Consider the following 18820-nt stretch of genomic DNA (forward strand, 5'->3'; position numbering starts at 1 on the left):
TGTTTTCATAGAGAAACACTTCTGAAATTATTCCACTTTTCTGACTATTCTAATCCACGTGAAAATCTCTTAATAGATGACTCATTTTAAGTATCCAGTCCATGATTAACCAATGTGTGTAATAGAATTAAGAACATTTGCCATCAGCAATTTTATTGTTCATTACCATTTTGTATTATGACATAATATGTACAAAAGCCAATATAATATTAAACTCTCCAACTTTCTTGTCAGAAATAACTGAATTAAAGTTATTGATGTAAGTCTGAATTAATTGCAGTAACTACATATCAGAGTCCATATTTCAGGAAAGCTCCAGCTCTCTTCCTATGTGTTATCAGAGTAGCGCAAAGGGAAGAGAGCCAAGGCCACCCTCTAGCCCTAAGTCTTCAGTTTCATATAATTACTCCTGAATCTGATTATCATGACAGCAAAAAAGAAATATAAGAAAACTCTTACCGTTTATAGTACTATGGTATGTGTGCTTGGAAATTGTATGCTACAAAGAAGTCACCGTCAACTTCAGAAGCTAAAGCAGCGACTACTTATTTTGGGATCTTCCTGTCTGTCTCTCTCAGTGGTGTCCAAGCTATGGCGTGGAGGCCACTTTGTAGACTGTGAGGGTGACTGTTTGCTAAGAAGAACATTTTATATTTGATTCTGAACTGAAACCGTGGTCCCTGAGCTGTGCCTGGTGACTTTTAAATGGAAGAGTTGGAATTGGCCCTGTTGCTGCCTCTTCCCCAGCTACCTCCCACGGCCTCTCCTGCAGCCTCAGAAGTAGGTCTGGGGGGAGCTGGAAGTGCTCTGAGAGCTGCTATCTCTTGCCTGCTTCAGCTGCTCAGCAGCTTCCCTGTTGGCCACCTGCTGCAATGCTGGGTAGGGCAATGAGCGTAGTTCTGGCTTGTCTGGTGCAGGCTTCCCTTCCAGGCTCTGAGAGAACAGGAGAGAAGCTCAGCTGGCTGTGCCAGAGCCTCAGGAAGTGCCTAGCAATGGAAGGCCCCTCACACAACCAGACAGGGCAGCCTGAGAGACGGAGGAACAGAGGAGAAGCTGTAACTGATTGATTGTGTGTCCCTGCCCTGGTACACTTCAGAGTACCTTGTGGGCTGCTGTAATTTGTATCATTTGGCAGCAGTCTTCTAAGAAAAACATTCCCACTGGGGATAGCCAGAGCACAGCTGTTCCAGCCACTTTCCCTTCCCTCCTCCCACACTCCCCTGTGTGCCAGGAAGAAATGGCTATGGCTCTTCCCTATGTATTCCCTACTCCAGGGAATCCCCAGCAGGGGACTTGCAGGTGGCTTCTGTTCCCTTTGCAACACCTGCGCTGGTTAAAGGGAGCGGAGCCGGGCTGAGAATCTGACCCAAAAAATGTATTGCGGCCCTCTTGACCTTTCTGAAACAATATGTTTGGCCGTCAGGCTGAAGAGGTGGGAAGCCAGTGTGGGCAGTATGTGTGTTTGTGTACAGTAACCGCACCTAAAATATCATCTCCTTTCTTTCATTTATTAGTGTAACAGCCACAGCAAGGTTTTCTGGTAACATAGTGTTTGTAGACACATTTATACTATATAGTACTCTAGACAGTATATACACATACTCTTGTTCAGTATCATACACAGTTAAGGAATGATTTAAGCAATGTGGAGTATTGTGTGTTTCACTGTACACTATTGGGGCAAAGTGTGCAGTCTGCATGGTCAGGATCACTTGCACACTGAAGCAACTGAACTGGCCTGTGATAAGACAAAAAAGAAACCCAAACATTAGTGGCTGTTTTGGATGTATGGTGTCATAACTCTATTGATCATTAAAAGCAGTTATCAAGTGCCACATGGAAGTCAAAGTACACGTTACATAGTTCTGAGTCCATGAGATCTCCTTTCTTAAGGTGATATAAGTTTCTGCACAGACACAGCTAGGATGTTTTCTCCTTACTGCAGTCTACCACTGATGCTTTTTCAGTAACACCTCTGAATAAATTTCAAACATACTTAGACTTGTGGGTTTGAAATTTCTTCACTGAACCAATTTTTTGACTTATTAACAGAACATCATGTTGACTGGCTGACAAAAATAAGGATCATCCATCCATGCTATACTTGCTGTAAGTATTAAAAACCAAATGTGTAGCTGATTTAAATCAGCATAGCTCCATTTACAGTGGCTTCAGTGGAGCAACGCTGATTGCCAGCAGCTGAATATCTGGTCTGAAGAGTTTTACTGTACATTGAAAATACTACTACTTGCCCCCATTTCACCTAAAGTGGTCTAGTTAATTGTCGGTGTTGCTTTGGGCAGCTGGTTATTATTGATTGAGCTCTGATAGAAGCCCTAAATCATTATTGTCTTCCACCTTGGGGGGCCACTTCTGTAACCCACCAGAGAGTGTGTTACAGGTCCTCCTCTCCGCAAAGGATATGAGTTGTTACAGCCCCCAACTACAGATCCTTGTTCTGTTAGCTCCAGCCTTTGTAGTTTAATCCCCGGTGTTGGCCAGGGTTAGATTTACATGGGAACAAAGTGGATGCAAAATACTAAGACTCTCATTTGGCAGCATTTTACATCACAATAGTATAAATGACTCCACAAAGTGCTTATGAATCAGCCCCAGTAATGCATATTACAAAGAGGAAGAAATGGCTTTGTCTTCCAGAACGTTAAAATCTTAGTGCCAGATGATGCATTTGTCCAGTCATCCTCCTTTGCAAGCCAGTTAAAGATGACTAAAATTTAAATTATAAAACTCCCAATGGTTTATTGAAATGATTGTTTACTCAGGAAATATTCTAAACAATATACAAGTTCTGCTCTAAGGAAAGTTCTTCTTGATAAATAAGAATTATTCTTGTTCCTAGTTAACAACTTCACTCCCAGGACAGCACTGTCACTACCAAAAATTATTTCCTCCATTTGGATGAATCTGAATCAATATTAGAGAGTCTTAGCCTCTCTTTTTTCCCCCACCATCGCCATGAGCCCCTGAAAATGGATACCAGATTACTTCCATATTCTTCATCATGGCAACTGGAAGCAATGCCATTCCTCGCCAGTAGCCAGCTTGATGACTTGCAGGAATTGCCTATAATTCTTCCTCAAGCTCATGATAAGCATGGGAGAGGATCACTACAGGTAGAAAAAACTGTAGGACCCCGATGCATTCCCACCCTAATATGCACACACTGCAAACATGCTGTTGTGTCGCAAGTGAAGTGATCACGTGGCTCTTGGAAATTCTCCCACCTTCCCTCCACAATTCCATGTAGTTGGCTGCAAGCAGCTGCAATGTTCAGGCAGCAGCAGCTTTGAGTGGTGCCAGTGGGTCCCCACCCCCAGCATGCAGCCTTCTTCTGAGTAAGGGAATTGAGAGGGCAATCATAATAATTAATAATACTTAGCACTTCCAGCTATTGTTTCTCAGGCAAACCCTCCCCAAATAGATGGGCTATATAGCAGGTCCAGAAGGTCAACCAGCAATAAAGGAAGCAAATTCCACAGTCAGAGGCTAGCCCCTCAAAATGCAATGCCCCCGGCAGATCAAATCTAGGCATTATGACAAGTGGGAGCGCATCTCTTGTTTTCTACTGCCACGGCAGAGTGTTAGGGGAGGGATTGACTTTAGTAGCGAGGACTGAACCACAGAGGACTTGAAAGAGGAGCACCCGCAGCTTGAATTTGCCTACAAGTGGATCGGAAACGAGGGCAGTCTTTGGAGCAGAAGTGTAATATGAGTACTATTATGACATCAAACTTATGCCACTGATGTCATTTTCACAACGGCCACTGATACATTAGCATAATAAAACATGACCTATTTCCTTCAAAAAATATTCTGATTCGGAGAAAAACTGCCTCATTTTATACAAGTAGACTCCAACTCAAACCCAAAGCAGATAATTACCTATAATTATCCTCACAGGAGACACTCAAGTTTCGTTCCTCTAAGATGCTTTTTAACCTTGTTATAGAGCGACCTGTGCAGGACTCACTGAAAAGAAAAACCTCAGGTTGTTACGTGTATCCTGTATGTGTATGAAGTTCACAATTGGCAGACACAGGTGGATTTTACACTATGCTGCCTCATGCTGTCTGACCACACATTTGGTTAAATGTACCTCACTCCTGCCAGCTAATCCGTGGCAGGGAGCCCTACTGCCTCTGTGAAGTCCAGTGGCATCAATGGAGCTCCGGGTGGTGGTGGGGTCTGACCACATGGATCAGGGCCTTACTGAGTACAATTCCGTTCTGAGTACAATTCCACATGGATCAGGGCCTTACTGAGTACAATTCTAGGGTGACCATCACTCTCTCCTGCAAAAAGTCTTTGCATGGGGAGCTAACTGTGTTGTGAGAAATAATTCAATCCTTTTACACACCGGCAGGGCATGAGGACTGCAGAACTTGCCCATTCACAGCTGCTATTCTAGACCCTGTGCCCTACAGCCTCAGTGGGCTGATCTAAGGCTCGCTGAAGTAAATGGAAAGCAACGTGATCAGGTCCTGTGTCTGTACAGTGGAGATGGGAGACTGGCGATATATTCATGGATGTAGGTCCCTACTCCAGATCCCTCTCCTGCAGTTGGCCATTCCATCTACAGCTCCCTCTGTGTATCCCTCCCAAAGAGTTTAAGTCGTGTGGAGGACCCTGTGCTGCTCCTCTTCATCAAGGTGAATTTCTCCCTGTCTGAATAAATTCCATTGCTAATTGTTAAATGCTATCCAACACCAGGATTGGTGCTAATTTCCAGTGTGATGTGTTCAGAGCCCACTGATGCATACAACACAAGGCCAAACTGAAAAAAAAAAAAAACAGATGTCTGGGTTGGTCCACAAAATACACAAGTGCAGCTATAAATTAACATTTTTTCCCATCATAAACCATGTAATCAGCACTTGTCTGCACACCTGTCAATACATGTTTAGCAGGCAGTTTGCACATTTGCACCTGTGTGTGTATATTTTGCAGGTATAACTTAGTTGTCAGTTTCATGAAATTTGTATGTAAGGAATTCAGAATTCATAGCCAGTGAGGACTGTTGGGATCATCTAGACTGGCCTCCTATATAGCACAGGCCATAGAATTTCATTTTGCAATCCCTGCATGAAGTCCATGATCTAAGGGTGAGTTTCCCATTTGTTAAAACTGGAAAAAACAGAGAAACCTGGTTTCCTCTTGTGAGTCCTACGAACTGTTTGGGAGTTGTCTAGACCAAAGTATTAGCAGCTAACACAGCTATCAGTGCAGCAAAGCACAGGAAGAGCAGGGATTAGAAAAGCCAGGGAAGGAGACAGGGAGAAGCAAAGTGGTACTGGCTGCCTCACACGTTCCCTGTCTGTAGCAGCACAGTCAGCCCTCCTGCTCATTTAAGGCTCCAGTGATGTGGAAGTGAAGAAAGTGTGTGTGTGGGGGGAGAGCCCCTGAGTGGAAGGAGATGCAAACTGTAATAAAAAAACATCAATCCCAGTGGCCCAGCATGTGAGACAGATCAGTGAGGTAGCAGGTCACGGGGGCAAATGCAGGACTGCCCCACAAAACACAGGCCAGTTGACAAACAGAAACAATCTTCCTCGTTCATAAGAGTTTCCTGAAGCTGTGGGCTGACACAACATGTGATGTGAATCAAATCAACATTCAGAGCTGACATGCCAGAGATGTTAATTGGATAGTGAAGGGGAAACTGCTGTGAGGGTGTTGGAGGGGCCTCAGCACAGGAGGAAAGTGTGGCTCTGGAGAGACCGAGCAGGCTGCCAGAGCATGAGGTAAGAGCTGCTCGGTCTCTGCTGAGGAGGGAAATGTGGGTCATTCTGCTGCTGGGATGCCCCTAGAGAAGGGAGCAAAAGCTATGCTGGTGGTACCAAGTAAGTGTGGACAGTGACCAGTACGATGGGGGAGGGGCATTCAGGGAGGCTGTGTGTCTCTGTCAAAGTGGTCATCAAGCAGTTAACGGTACGAAACTGTAGAAAAACCTGAGTGTCTCTGGATTAAGTTTAGAAATGTGTGCAACAAGAGTGATGTAGTGGTGGGAGTCTGCTATAGACCACCGGACCAGGGGGATGAGGTAGATGAGGCTTTCTTCTGGCAGCTCACGAAAGCTACTAGATCGCACGCCCTGGTTCTCATGGGTGACTTTAATTTTCCTGATATCTGCTGGGAGAGCAATACAGCAGTGCATAGACAATCCAGGAAGTTTTTGGAAAGCGTAGGGGACAATTTCCTGGCGCAAGTGCTAGAGGAGCCCACTAGGGGGGGCGCTTTTCTTGACCTGCTGCTCACAAACCGGGTAGAATTAGTGGAGGAAGCAAAAGTGGATGGGAATCTGGGAGGCAGTGACCATGAGTTGGTTGAGTTCAGGATCCTGACGCAGGGAAGAAAGGTAAGCAGCAGGATACGGACCCTGGACTTCAGGAAAGCAGACTTCGACTCCCTCAGGGAACGGATGGGTAGGATCCCCTGGGGGACTAACATGAAGGGGAAAGGAGTCCAGGAGAGTTGGCTGTATTTCAAGGAATCCCTGTTGAGGTTAAAGGGACAAACCATCCCGATGAGTCGAAAGAATAGTAAATATGGCAGGCGACCAGCTTGGCTTAACGATGAAATCCTAGCAGATCTTAAACATAAAAAAGAAGCTTACAAGAAGTGGAAGGTTGGACATATGACCAGGGAAGAGTATAAAAATATTGCTCGGGCATGTAGGAATGATATCAGTAGGGCCAAATCGCACCTGGAGCTGCAGCTAGCAAGAGATGTCAAGAGTAACAAGAAGGGTTTCTTCAGGTATGTTGGCAACAATAAGAAAGCCAAGGAAAGTGTGGGCCCCTTAATGAATGAGGGAGGCAACCTAGTGACAGAGGATGTGGAAAAAGCTAATGTACTCAATGCTTTTTTTGCCTCTGTCTTCACGAACAAGGTCAACTCCCAGGCTGCTGCGCTGGACATCACAAAATGGGGAAGAGATGGCCAGCCCTCTGTGGAGATAGAGGTGATTAGGGACTATTTAGAAAAGATGGACGTGCACAAGTCCATGGGGCCGGATGAGTTGCATCCGAGAGTGCTGAAGGAATTGGCGGCTGTGATTGCAGAGCCGTTGGCCATTATCTTTGAAAACTCGTGGCGAATGGGGGAAGTCCCGGATGACTGGAAAAAGGCTAATGTAGTGCCAATCTTTAAAAAAGGGAAGAAGGAGGATCCTGGGAACTACAGGCCAGTCAGCCTCACCTCAGTCCCTGGAAAAATCATGGAGCAGGTCCTCAAAGAATCAATCCTGAAGCACTTGCATGAGAGGAAAGTGATCAGGAACAGCCAGCATGGATTCACCAAGGGAAGGTCATGCCTGACTAATCTAATCGCCTTTTATGATGAAATTACTGGTTTTGTGGATGAAGGGAAAGCAGTGGATGTATTGTTTCTTGACTTTAGCAAAGCTTTTGACACGGTCTCCCACAGTATTCTTGTCAGCAAGTTAAGGAAGTATGGGCTGGATGAATGCACTATAAGGTGGGTAGAAAGTTGGCTAGATTGTCGGGCTCAACGGGTAGTGATCAATGGCTCCATGTCTAGTTGGCAGCCGGTGTCAAGTGGAGTGCCCCAGGGGTCGGTCCTGGGGCCGGTTTTGTTCAATATCTTCATAAATGATCTGGAGGATGGTGTGGATTGCACTCTCAGCAAATTTGCGGATGATACTAAACTGGGAGGAGTGGTAGATACGCTGGAGGGGAAGGATAGGATACAGAAGGACCTAGACAAATTGGAGGATTGGGCCAAAAGAAATCTGATGAGGTTCAATAAGGATAAGTGCAGGGTCCTGCACTTAGGACGGAAGAATCCAATGCACCGCTACAGACTAGGGACTGAATGGCTAGGCAGCAGTTCTGCGGAAAAGGACCTAGAGGTGACAGTGAACGAGAAGCTGGATATGAGTCAGCAGTGTGCCCTTGTTGCCAAGAAGGCCAATGGCATTTTGGGATGTATAAGTAGGGGAATAGCGAGCAGATCGAGGGACGTGATCGTTCCCCTCTATTCGACATTGGTGAGGCCTCATCTGGAGTACTGTGTCCAGTTTTGGGCCCCACACTACAAGAAGGATGTGGATAAATTGGAGAGAGTCCAGCGAAGGGCAACAAAAATGATTAGGGGCCTAGAACACATGACTTATGAGGAGAGGCTGAGGGAGCTGGGATTGTTTAGTCTACAGAAGAGAAGAATGAGGAGGGATTTGATAGCTGCTTTCAACTACCTGAAAGGGGGTTCCAAAGAGGATGGCTCTAGACTGTTCTCAATGGTAGCAGATGACAGAACGAGGAGTAATGGTCTCAAGTTGCAGTGGGGGAGGTTTAGATTGGATATTAGGAAAAACTTTTTCACTAAGAGGGTGGTGAAACACTGGAATGCGTTACCTAGGGAGGTGGTAGAATCTCCTTCCTTAGAGGTTTTTAAGGTCAGGCTTGACAAAGCCCTGGCTGGGATGATTTAACTGGGAATTGGTTCTGCTTCGAGTAGGGGGTTGGACTAGATGACCTTCTGAGGTCCCTTCCAACCCTGATATTCTATGATTCTATGAACTGGGTGACTTCATCCCCGTGCTCCACCCCTCCTTTACTTCTTGTTTGGTCAGTGGGGAAGTCCCCTGCCTTCTCCTCCAGTTGTGATGCTGTTGAGTAAAAGCAGTAAGTTTCTAGCCTGCAGTCCTGTCAGGAGACTTTTTGTTGCACTACTAAGTGGCACCCTTACAAAGGCTGGGTGTGGGGAGAGGCAGCAGCATTGGGAGGGGTGAAGGGTGTGTGTAAGGAGGGGTCAGTGCAGGTGTAGAGATATGCTGTTGTGGTTTATGTAGGGTTACCAACCCTGCCGGTGTCGCTGGGAGTTTCCTGGAATCAGGCCCTATCTCTTGGAGGCTACTGATGCCAAACAGGGATATTTTAGGATGCTAAAAGTCCAGTGGTAAGGCAGGGGTAAGGCAGGCTCCTTGTCTGCCCTGGCCCTGGGCCGCTCCCGGAAGCAGCTGACATGTCTCTGACCCCTGGTGGGGAAGGAAGGGGAAAGCAGGGGGTCTCAGCGCTTGGGGGGTGGGCAGTGCACAGACTCCACAACTCCCATTGGTCGGGAACTGCAGCCAATGGAAGCTCCAAGGGCGCCACTTGCAGTGCACAGAGCCCCCTTCCCCAGGAGCTGCAGGTTGGAGCCACCCCAGGTAAGCGCCTCCTGGCTGGAGCCTGAACCCCTTTCTGCGCTCCAGCCCTGAGCCCCCTCCTACACCCAACTCCCTCCCACAGCTTGCACCCCAAACCTCCCCCTGTCCCAGCCCTGAGCCCCCCCACACCCAAACTCCCTCCCATAGTTTGCACCCTGCACCCCAACCCAGGCTCAGCCTGGAGCCCCCTCCCACAGTCCAAACCCCTTGGCCCCAGCCCAGAGCCTGGACCCCAACCCCGTGTCCCAGCCCAGTGAAAGTGAGTGAGGGTGGGAGAGAGCGAGCAACGGCGGGAGGGGGGATGGAGTGAATGGGGCGGTGCCTCGGAGAAGGCGTGGGGCAAGGGTGGGGCAACAGTGTTTGGGTCTGTGTGATCCCACAGTTGGCAGCCCTAGGTTTATGGAGTCTCTAGAGCCCCTCTACGGAATTTGTCTGTCCTGTGTGTCACTTGCCCCTCGTGGTTTGATTTTAGAAATCTGGATGTTTTGGGTTCTCTTAAAATAATGTTTATCTTGCTTTGGGGCTGAGCCCTTTGTGACCAGATGAATTCATTTGTTAGAATGCTTCCTGCTTATTCCCAGTCACGTCTCCCAGTTAATGGCCAGACACTCTAGTGGACTTAAGTAGTAAGCAGAGGTCCTCAACTGGTGGAAAGGCTTCCAAGGCTCAATTCTAATCTGTGTACTACTGGTGAAAATCAGGAGTAAGTAAATGGAGTTACTCTGTATTTACACCAGAGCAACTGAGATCAGAGGGCCAGATTCAGACACATTGCAGGCATGCTGTGCCAGTGCATCAGTGCAAAGTGTACACTCAAGGATCCATGTAGAAGATCCCCCTTGCCTACAGAGGACCCTCACAGACTGCATCACCTTCCACTCTAAGTGCAAGGTGCATTTCTTTGACTGCCTTCTCTAACATAAACGTACAGGAATGTATGTAATATAAAATTAAAATTCCAAAACAAAACACTCTGTCGTATGTACTTCTCCCCCTGTGGAGAGGATGAGAGAGCAGATGAGTGACAGATGTTAGTCATGTCACTTAATGCACTACTGGAAGGTGCTCAGATACTATGGTGATGAGCTCTTTATAAAACCTATATAGAATAGAAATTCTCTGGTGACTTATGGGCACTGTCTGGTATGAATAGTTAAAAATAAACATTTAAATTGTGGTTCTATTATTAAAAATTACTTGGCAAAACATGGCTTCATGGTTACTGTGCACTGATTGCCTCTCAGTGACCTGCAGAGCATATTTGCTCGGTTTCCATGTAAAAAGATGCTTTCCAACTGCACAGATCTGCTAACTCAGCCAAACTGTGCTCTTTATGTCTGAGCACGACACAGATCTGTTGGGCCTCCGTAGGATTGCACAGAAGTAAAGAGGTACAGAATTTGAAGACAACAGTGTTGTGGAGATAACTATATCCAATTGCAAGGCTAACAGAAAGGAAACAGTTTTGCTCTTCCAGAGCTGTATTGGCTCAGCAGAGCTGGCAATAATAATAATAATAATTTCATAAAAAGTGGTAAAAATCTTACTATTTCTACTAAAGTAAGTAGCTAATTGCATTCAAGGAGCAAAGTTGATGGGTAAGAGAGTGCTATTTTTAGTCATGTTTCAGAATTGCACTGCACTTTAAATTATAGAAACAAAGCATCTCACGCTATTTTGTACTAGCAAACTTTACCTTGGAGGTCCACCGATGTTCTGCATAAGCCAAATCTGCACTGTAGAAACTTTGTCTGGGTCTAAGTTAAAGATCTCAACGCTTCCAAAAATGCTGTAAGAATGCGAGCATGAAAAAGCAACACATCTTAGTTTTAGAACAAGATAAACACAGTGTTTTCCAGTCACTACTACATACTCATATGAGTTATCGTTATTCCCAATGGAGAGAACGTGTAATTTTCCCATGGGATTTTCATGGACTATTTAATTTGTGGTAAAGGAATTTCCCCCCATTTTCATTCAGCTCTATTGAGAGCCTTTGGAGCTGTTTGCAGAATGAAACAGTCTGAGGTTCTTTCATTCCTAATGATTTTTCTCTTGTCTGGATTACCAGTGCCTCCCACTGCTAAAGGGGAAAAAAAACCTTTCCGCTTGTGCTAACCACAAGTTTCTTCATCCCACAGAGTTAGCAGAGGCAGCACCTCCTGTCAGTCACTGAAAGTATGTACTATCTCTGGGGGAGCATAACCCAAGAAATCCACTCTGAGGGTAGTTATATGTGTCAGTTATGTGAGTGTAATATAGCGGAGGAGTTCATTTTGGGCTTACTGCATAAAGTTCTGTGGATTGTGGCCATTTTCAGAAAAAAATCCAAATCAAATGCATCAGAAGATGCATAATAGAATGGGCTAGATCCTCAGCAAGTGTAAATTCGCATAGCTCCATAGAAGTCAACAGAGCAACACTGATTTAGCAAAGCTGAAGAAGATCTGGCCCTATAAGTCTCCAGTCTTGCACTGGGATTTACTATCACAGACACCTGCACCAGTACACATTCCCGAAGTGAGTAGTAAGATAGAGCCACAGGCAATGACCGATTAAGTAGATACCTGTTACTTCTGAATGCTCCAGCATCTATTGATCCATTGAGCATCACTTGAACCACACCACATGCTCCTTCTGCAAACTAAACAAAGCAAATGTACATTGTACTTTAGCATTACATGAAACACAGGGTCAGATCCTTAGCTAGAGTAAATCAGCATAGCTCTTTTGACTTCAGTACAGCTGCACAAATGTTTACCAGCTCAGGATCTGGGTTCACTATTTTACCAGAAGATTCCAGTGAAAATAAAAGGCCACATCTTCTGTCACTGGTGCAAAGTGACCTAAAAGCTACGTTGACCAACCGCAACTGGATAACCCCATGTAGGGAGATCCTGTGATGGTGTAAAGCTGGCATAACAGCTCCTGTGCCACAGTTTTCCTGGCTGCTGGTGTAGAGGACATTGCTGCGACTTCCCTGAGCCCTGGCTTCTGTGTCAGACCATGTGTCTACTGGCAGCCAGTGCAAATTAGAGCAGCCCTCAGGCTGCTTAATTTATGCTGGGGAACTAACTGTGACCAACTGTGATCTGAATACCAACTGGCAAAGGGTTCACTGTTCTGTAGTAGCAACTTCTGTCAGGCCTGACAAACTGACTACACGTAACACACGATCCTTTTTGGATAAATACTGTGAAAGCATGTGAAATATCTAATAATGAGGTATCTTATGCCATACTGAACCACATAACTCTTGAGGGATGGATGGATGAATGATATGTAAGCAGTTGTATATATGTACTGAAAATATATTTTTAGAGTCTGTGTCCTAGGTAGCGTTGACAAACCAGTTTTGCTAGACACCTGTCTGCCTAGGTCCTTATGTAGATTAAGCATTATAAGCCAACACAATAGAAACCTGGTTTGAATATGGAGTCAACACAAGTCTGTGAGGGCAACTTGGAGCCAGCACACTAGGAAAGGAATCATAGGGGCCATCCTGACTCTGGGGACAAAACAAGGAGTTTGGGGAAATATAAGGAGACTTTGGTATCCATCACTGAGCGAGCAAGAAGGACAGTGTCTTTTGCATTTGTGAAAGGTGGATCCCAGCCATGCTGGTTGGTGATGCTGGGAGATTGCCTTCGGTGAGAAACTACTTGAGACAAGGATTTTAGCCTGTTAAAGGTTAAATATGGTCTCTAAGACGGGTGTTATACTTTTTGTTTTACATATAACCATTTTTGTTTCTAATATCCTTACTCAGTGTCTCCTCAATCTTCAGATTTGATGATAAATTTAAATTACCTTTGATTTAGCGGGAAGAACCTCAACAGAATAGAGTTAAATAAGCATTCTGTAAGGCTCCGATTCAGCAAGGTACTGAAGCACATGCATCACTTTAAGCATATGGAGTCTCATTGAAGTCAATGGGGCTACTCATGTGCTTCAAGTTAGGCACCTACCTGTACACCTTGCTGAATCAGGGCTTCACATAGGAGTTCTTCTCGTTATGTTAAAAAGGTACAAGGAGGCGCTCATTCTCTCAGTCAAGCTCTACAGCAGTTTTCAGCATGCTTTTAGCATGCAGAGGTTTAAAAAGTCATTCATTTTAGCAATTGTGATCTTGTGTATTTGTATGAGGGAATGATTCCTATGATTATATTATGGTTGGTTAATGTTTGTTAAGCACTATTTGTGCTTGGTGCTGTTTGACACAAATATCAAGATGATCACTGATGGAGGGACGCATTCAAGTAAGAACAAGAATGCCCAAATTATTGTGACATTAAATGTTGTGTGAAACATGAGACCTTGTGAAAGTCTTGGGAAACCTGTATTTCCAAAAACACATGGCACAACTTTCAATTCATAATAGTCTAATCGGTGTTCAAATTTGACCATTCAACGTCTTTGGTGAAACCTGAGAGGAAAATGGCTTTTTGAGTAATTTGTGGCATCACTCCTAACAGTTTGGGAGGAATTCACATCAGACCACTGAGCTGATCAGACTGTGTTCAAAGGTTTAACTGTTAACTACTTTTTCCTTTGCTGTATTTCTTTCATTGTTATAAACATGAATATTTTGATTAAAATTATTGTTCCAGGATGTAACTGATTATGATAAAAATATAGGGGGAAAAAAAAGAGTACTGGCCATTAAAGTGGGGAGCCGTGGTTAAAAGGCCCCAATCCTGCAATTGGATCTGTGTAGGCAGCCTTCTGTGTCTGCACAGAGTCCCACTGAAATCAATGCATCTTACAAAGGCTCAGGGATTCACACGCATGGATTTGGTTGTGGGATCAAAGCCTTTGTTTTCTAGCCAATGGAACAGACATATCAGACAAATTTGGATGTTCAACATTTTAGCCCCAGATTTCCACAGTCTGGGTGAAACCCTGTCCCACTTAAGTCTATTGGAGTTTTGCTATTGACTTGCTTGGGGCCAAGTTTTTACTCTTTAAACATCCCCAACCCCCAAAGGAACAATAAATTCTAACTGTGATCCTGGAGAAGTTGCTATATAATCCTTACCATCTTGGATGCCATTTTCCAGTACACAGAACTAGGGTTGCTCTCACATTCACTCCATTTTGGACAAGATTCATAGTTAATTCCTAAATAAATATATGATGCAGAATAACTAAGATTAGAGAAGAAATTGTCAGACACTTTAATACTGCCTGCAGTGCTGAATAAGAATGGCAAAAATAAACATTTGCACCCAATGATGAGCTGCCAAAATCTTAACAACGGGTTCCCTCCGCATGCCACGAGGGGGTCATTGCCCACCCCCGTCCCCTGGGATTCCTGCCCCATCCAACCCGCCCCCCCAGGACCCCTGCCCCATCCACCCCTGTCCCCTGACTGCCCCCAGAACCGGGCAGGAGGTCTTGTGGGCCACCGTAGTGGGTGCCCACCCCACCCCTAAGAGCCAGAGGCACCTGCTGGGGGGCGAGGTGGGGAGTCCTGGAGGTGCTTACCTGGGGCAGCTCCCAGGAAGCATCCGGCAGGTCCCTCTGGCTCCAAGGGGCGGGGAGTGTAGCTGGGGGGGAGCAGGGGAAGCGGCCACTCCCCCACTGATCACATCAAAAGTGGCGTCTTAGGCGCCGACTCCCTGGGTGCTCCGGGGCTGGAGCACCCACGGGGAAAAATTGGTGGGTGCAGAACCCCCCCGGCAGCTCCCCGCCCGGCCCCAGCTCACCTCACCTCCGCTCCGCCACCTCCCCTGAACATGCCGCCCTGCTCTGCTTCTCCACCCCCACTCCCGGCTTCCTGCGAATCCGCTGTTCGGCAGGAAGCCGGGGAGGGCTGAGAAGCAGGCTGTGGCTTCCCACACAGGCCGAGGGTGGCGGAGGTGAGCTGGGGCAGGGAGCGATTCCCCTGCGCGCCCCGCCTCACCGGGTTACCTGCTGTGGCACGGGCGGCCCTCCTCGCACCACCCTGCACCAGCTCACCTCCACCTCCCTGGGCCTGAGTGGGAAGCCGCAGCCTGCTTCTCAGCCTGCCCCAGCTTCCCGCGTGAACAGCTGACTCGTGGAAGCCTTGGGGGGGGTGGAGAAGCAGAGCGGGGCGGCGCATTCAGGGGGAGGAGGCGGAGCAGAGGTGAGCTGGGACCGGTGGGGCGGGGAGCTGGAGCACCCATGGAGTTGGCGCCTAAGGCTCCACTTTTGGCCAGTTAAATTTAGAAGCCCTTTTAACCAGTTCTGAAAGGGCTTCTAAATTTAACAACCAGTTCTAGTGAACCGGTGCGAACCAGCTCCAGCTCACCACTGATTGCACCCCATCACAGCAACAGGCTTAGGCGAAAAATGTTCTGAGGGGGAGATTAAGTTGTTTCAATGAGGCATTTACAGTCCCCTTATGCAAATGATTCCAGCAACATTGTTCCTGGTCAGCCTGAGCAGGAAGAACGTGCGTGCGTGTGTGTGTGGGGGGGGGGGGTGTCTTTGCAAATGCTCACTGAGCATGCTCAGAAGTGACACTTCCCACATAATTTTTATTTTGTTTTTTATAAATTTCCCTCAAATTTGGGGAGAGATTCTTACGTCTCTATTCATTCTTAGGCCCTTAGCCTGAACAGGCAACCCCCTTATATCTACATGGGGCCCCAATGACTTCTGTGCAAGTGCAGGAGTCTGCCTGAATGGAGCATATTGCAGGACTGGGGCCTTAGTTTACAAGTGGTCCCACTGGAATCACAGTAGGTTGCCGATTACTGTAAATAAGGGGGGCAATATGTGGCCTTTAGCTAGACGTGAGCACTGGTCACATGCCAAGTTTGATGTCCCTAGACTAAGCTCTTTTTGTCCTACTGGGAGCTAAGAAGTGTTGATAAAATTAAGCTGAAAATGGGTGTGTGTTTTTACTTTTCCATAACTGAGGCAGGGTAGAAAGGATCAACAGTTGTTTTGGGCTGAAACCAAGAATGAAAAGTATCCTCTCCAAAAGAGATTTTATCTTATTTTAGAAATTTGTGGCTGAAAGAGAACCTGGAGTTATAATCATTATATTAATTTTGTTTGTTTGTTTTTTAAAAAGGAATCCTTACCTGGACTAGAAGGGTTTCCACACCATGAGACCCCGTCAGCCATATAGCCCAGCAAGGTGTCCTCCAGAGTGAGGAAGTTGTGATTGGTTTTTGTATAATGATGAACAAGGTCATTTGTCTTGCTCCAAAATAATGACTGTGAGGGAAAGGATGGTGTGTAAGAAATGGCATTGATATGAGAGCTGATCAGGAAATTTTTTTTTTTTTCTGAAAAAGTTTTGATGATGAAAATGTTTGTTTTCATTTATATTTTGTGGGTTTTTTGTCAAAAGACCAAAAACTGAATATTTTAAAATATATAAAAATTCCACTGGGATTTCTAAGGAAAATAGAAATTTTCAGGGAAAAAAAATTAATTTGGTTGGGGAAAACAATTTTCCACTGAAAAAACATTTTGAAGGAAACTTTTTAACCAGCTCTAATTGCTGTCACTCCTCCATTTCTGCATGCATTTCAACCGCACCTGAGCAATAAAAAGCCGTGTGCCTCTAACTGCATGGCTGTTCTTACACAGAGCTTCTCTTCTAAATAGCAATAACGGCCACAATGATTTTCCCATCATGGCCCAAAAATTTTTCCCTAGAAGGAATGATCTGTGATCTTCATCACGGACCTATAATGAACAGGATTCTCTTGTTCTAAAAGAAGTAGCTTTGGGAGTAATGTTATCTCAAGCCTGCAGTCAGAGTACCTGTAGGTATTTGAGGGTTACTCATGATTGCCATCATTATTATTATTTGTGTTACCATAGTGCCAAGCAGCCCTCGTATTGGCCCAGGACCCCGTTGTGCTAGAGGTACTTTACAAACACAGAACAAAGCAAAGAATCTTCATTGTACTAGCATGTACGGACAAGCAGTCTCTACCCAGACAGCTCATCACACACAAATATTGTTACCTTGTTACAGGGGATAGTATGACTCGCCAAATCCAGTAACGGCTGATAATCTTCTGTTGTAATATTACATGGGTTCTTGTAAATAAATGCCTTTTGCATTGTTTCCCATATTTTTTGGCAATCTTTGTCTCTGTCAAAAGGTTAAAATATAGTTAATGGGAGAGCAACCGTTTAAAAAACAGGTAATCATCCAGAATCATCGTTCTATTTCTGTGAGTTGCTACTGTGTTACGAAGAGAAAATAAATAGTGGGGGAGGGGCTTACGAAAGGATCCCCTCCCTTCTGGTGTGTTTAGAAAGTCTGGCCGACAGTGCCTAAAGTGCTTCTCTCTCATTTAGGCACCAAAATAAATAGCCAGATTTTCAACAACAACAAAACCCCTCAGCATGTTGAGTATATGCTGGATGCTGAGTAATTTTGAAAATCAGCCCTCTCTCTGTCTCGCCCTGTTTTAGGGATTTTATGCTGTGGCCCGTCACTGAGCACCTTCCATGCTTCGCTGCCTAGAAGGGAGTGGAATTCTTTTGAAAATTTGGCCCCAGTTGTCAGTGCTGCGCACTTGAACATTTGGTCCTGCGTTCTTTCAAATATCTGTCTCCACACAAATAGAGGGTCCAGATTCTACCCTCCTCATTCCTGCTGAGTAGTGCTGTGAGTTGTCCCACTGCAGTCAGTTGGACCGGTCACAAAGTCAGTGACTGCTCATCCTGAGCAGCAAGGGTGGCAGAATCTAGCCTGGAGATTGAACACTTTGTGGTACAGAGAAGTTGAATAATATTGTCGGTGTAGATATGTCAGTGGTGCCCAAAGCTTTTGTCATGCCCCCCTTACCAGTAATGTAATCTGTCTGTGCCCCGCCCCCTCCATTACTGCACAGCTGGTTCAGCAGAGGAGGATGGGCTGGGGGCTGAACTGGGGAAGGGGGAGGAGCTGGGGCTAGAGGCAGAGCTGGGCTGGGGGTGGAGGGGGAATGAGGGCAGAGCTGGGCTGAGGGCAGAATGGGGCTGCAGCTGGGCTGGAGCTGAGGAGGGGACAGAGTGGAGCCAGGGGTGCTGGAACAATTGTTATAGTGGGGGTGCTGAGAGCCTTTGAACCAAACTGTCAACCCTGTATATAATGGAAACCACTTCAAGCCAGGGTGTGTGGCAGCACCCCCTGCACCCCTAGTTCCAGCACCTCTGAGTGGAGCTGTGGCTGGGGCCAGAGCTGGGCGGGATGCGGCGCTGCATCTGGGGCCGGAGCAGGGCTTGGTGGCGCTCCCTCTCTATCTCCCGTGGGAGCTGACCTGGGCCCTGCCATGTGTGCGCCCCGTCCCCCAAATGTTCCTCCATGCCCCCCAGTTTGGGGATCAATGAGATATGTAGATCTTCTGGTAAGGTGAAAATCAGCCTGTGAACCTTCCCAAGAGGAGACCTACATAGGTAGCATCAGTAATTTTATCCCCCGAAAAAGGAAGAAACCCTATAAGTATTTAGGGCCTGATTCTAGTAACACACCAATTTTACAATGGTTTTATACCTGTTTACTTCAGTGGAATTACATGAGTTACTTGTTCTCCAACTTTTCAGCATCCTCTTATCTGCAGTATTAATTCTGGCCTTCTTGTTTGCACTGAAGTCAGGACTAACTCCACTGAAGTGAATGGAATTACACTGATGTAAACCTGATACATGCGG

The 18820-nt window shown here is 46.0% G+C and overlaps 1 protein-coding gene across 3 annotated transcripts in view; it reads right to left on the minus strand.

Annotated features, from left to right (window-relative positions):
• Positions 1-1492: 1492 nt before the first annotated feature.
• CD38 (CD38 molecule) overlaps positions 1493-18820 on the minus strand; it is a 41095-nt gene continuing 23767 nt past the window's right edge. The window contains exons 3-9 of one of the 3 annotated variants that reach the window (XM_048848831.2): positions 17144-17273; positions 16246-16381; positions 14229-14311; positions 11758-11834; positions 10887-10979; positions 3904-3990; positions 1493-1738 (exon numbers count right to left, since the gene is read on the minus strand). In XM_048848831.2, the coding sequence (XP_048704788.2) occupies positions 1663-1738; positions 3904-3990; positions 10887-10979; positions 11758-11834; positions 14229-14311; positions 16246-16381; positions 17144-17273 (682 nt within the window). In that variant the 3' untranslated portion in view covers positions 1493-1662. Of the gene's footprint in view, positions 1739-3903; positions 4796-10886; positions 10980-11757; positions 11835-14228; positions 14312-16245; positions 16382-17143; positions 17274-18820 lie in introns of those variants that run through there. The other 2 variants (XM_075128022.1, XM_048848832.2) reach the window with 2 other exon arrangements.

Source organism: Caretta caretta, chromosome 4 (genome assembly GCF_965140235.1).
Source record: "Caretta caretta isolate rCarCar2 chromosome 4, rCarCar1.hap1, whole genome shotgun sequence".
Taxonomy (NCBI): domain Eukaryota; kingdom Metazoa; phylum Chordata; order Testudines; family Cheloniidae; genus Caretta; species Caretta caretta.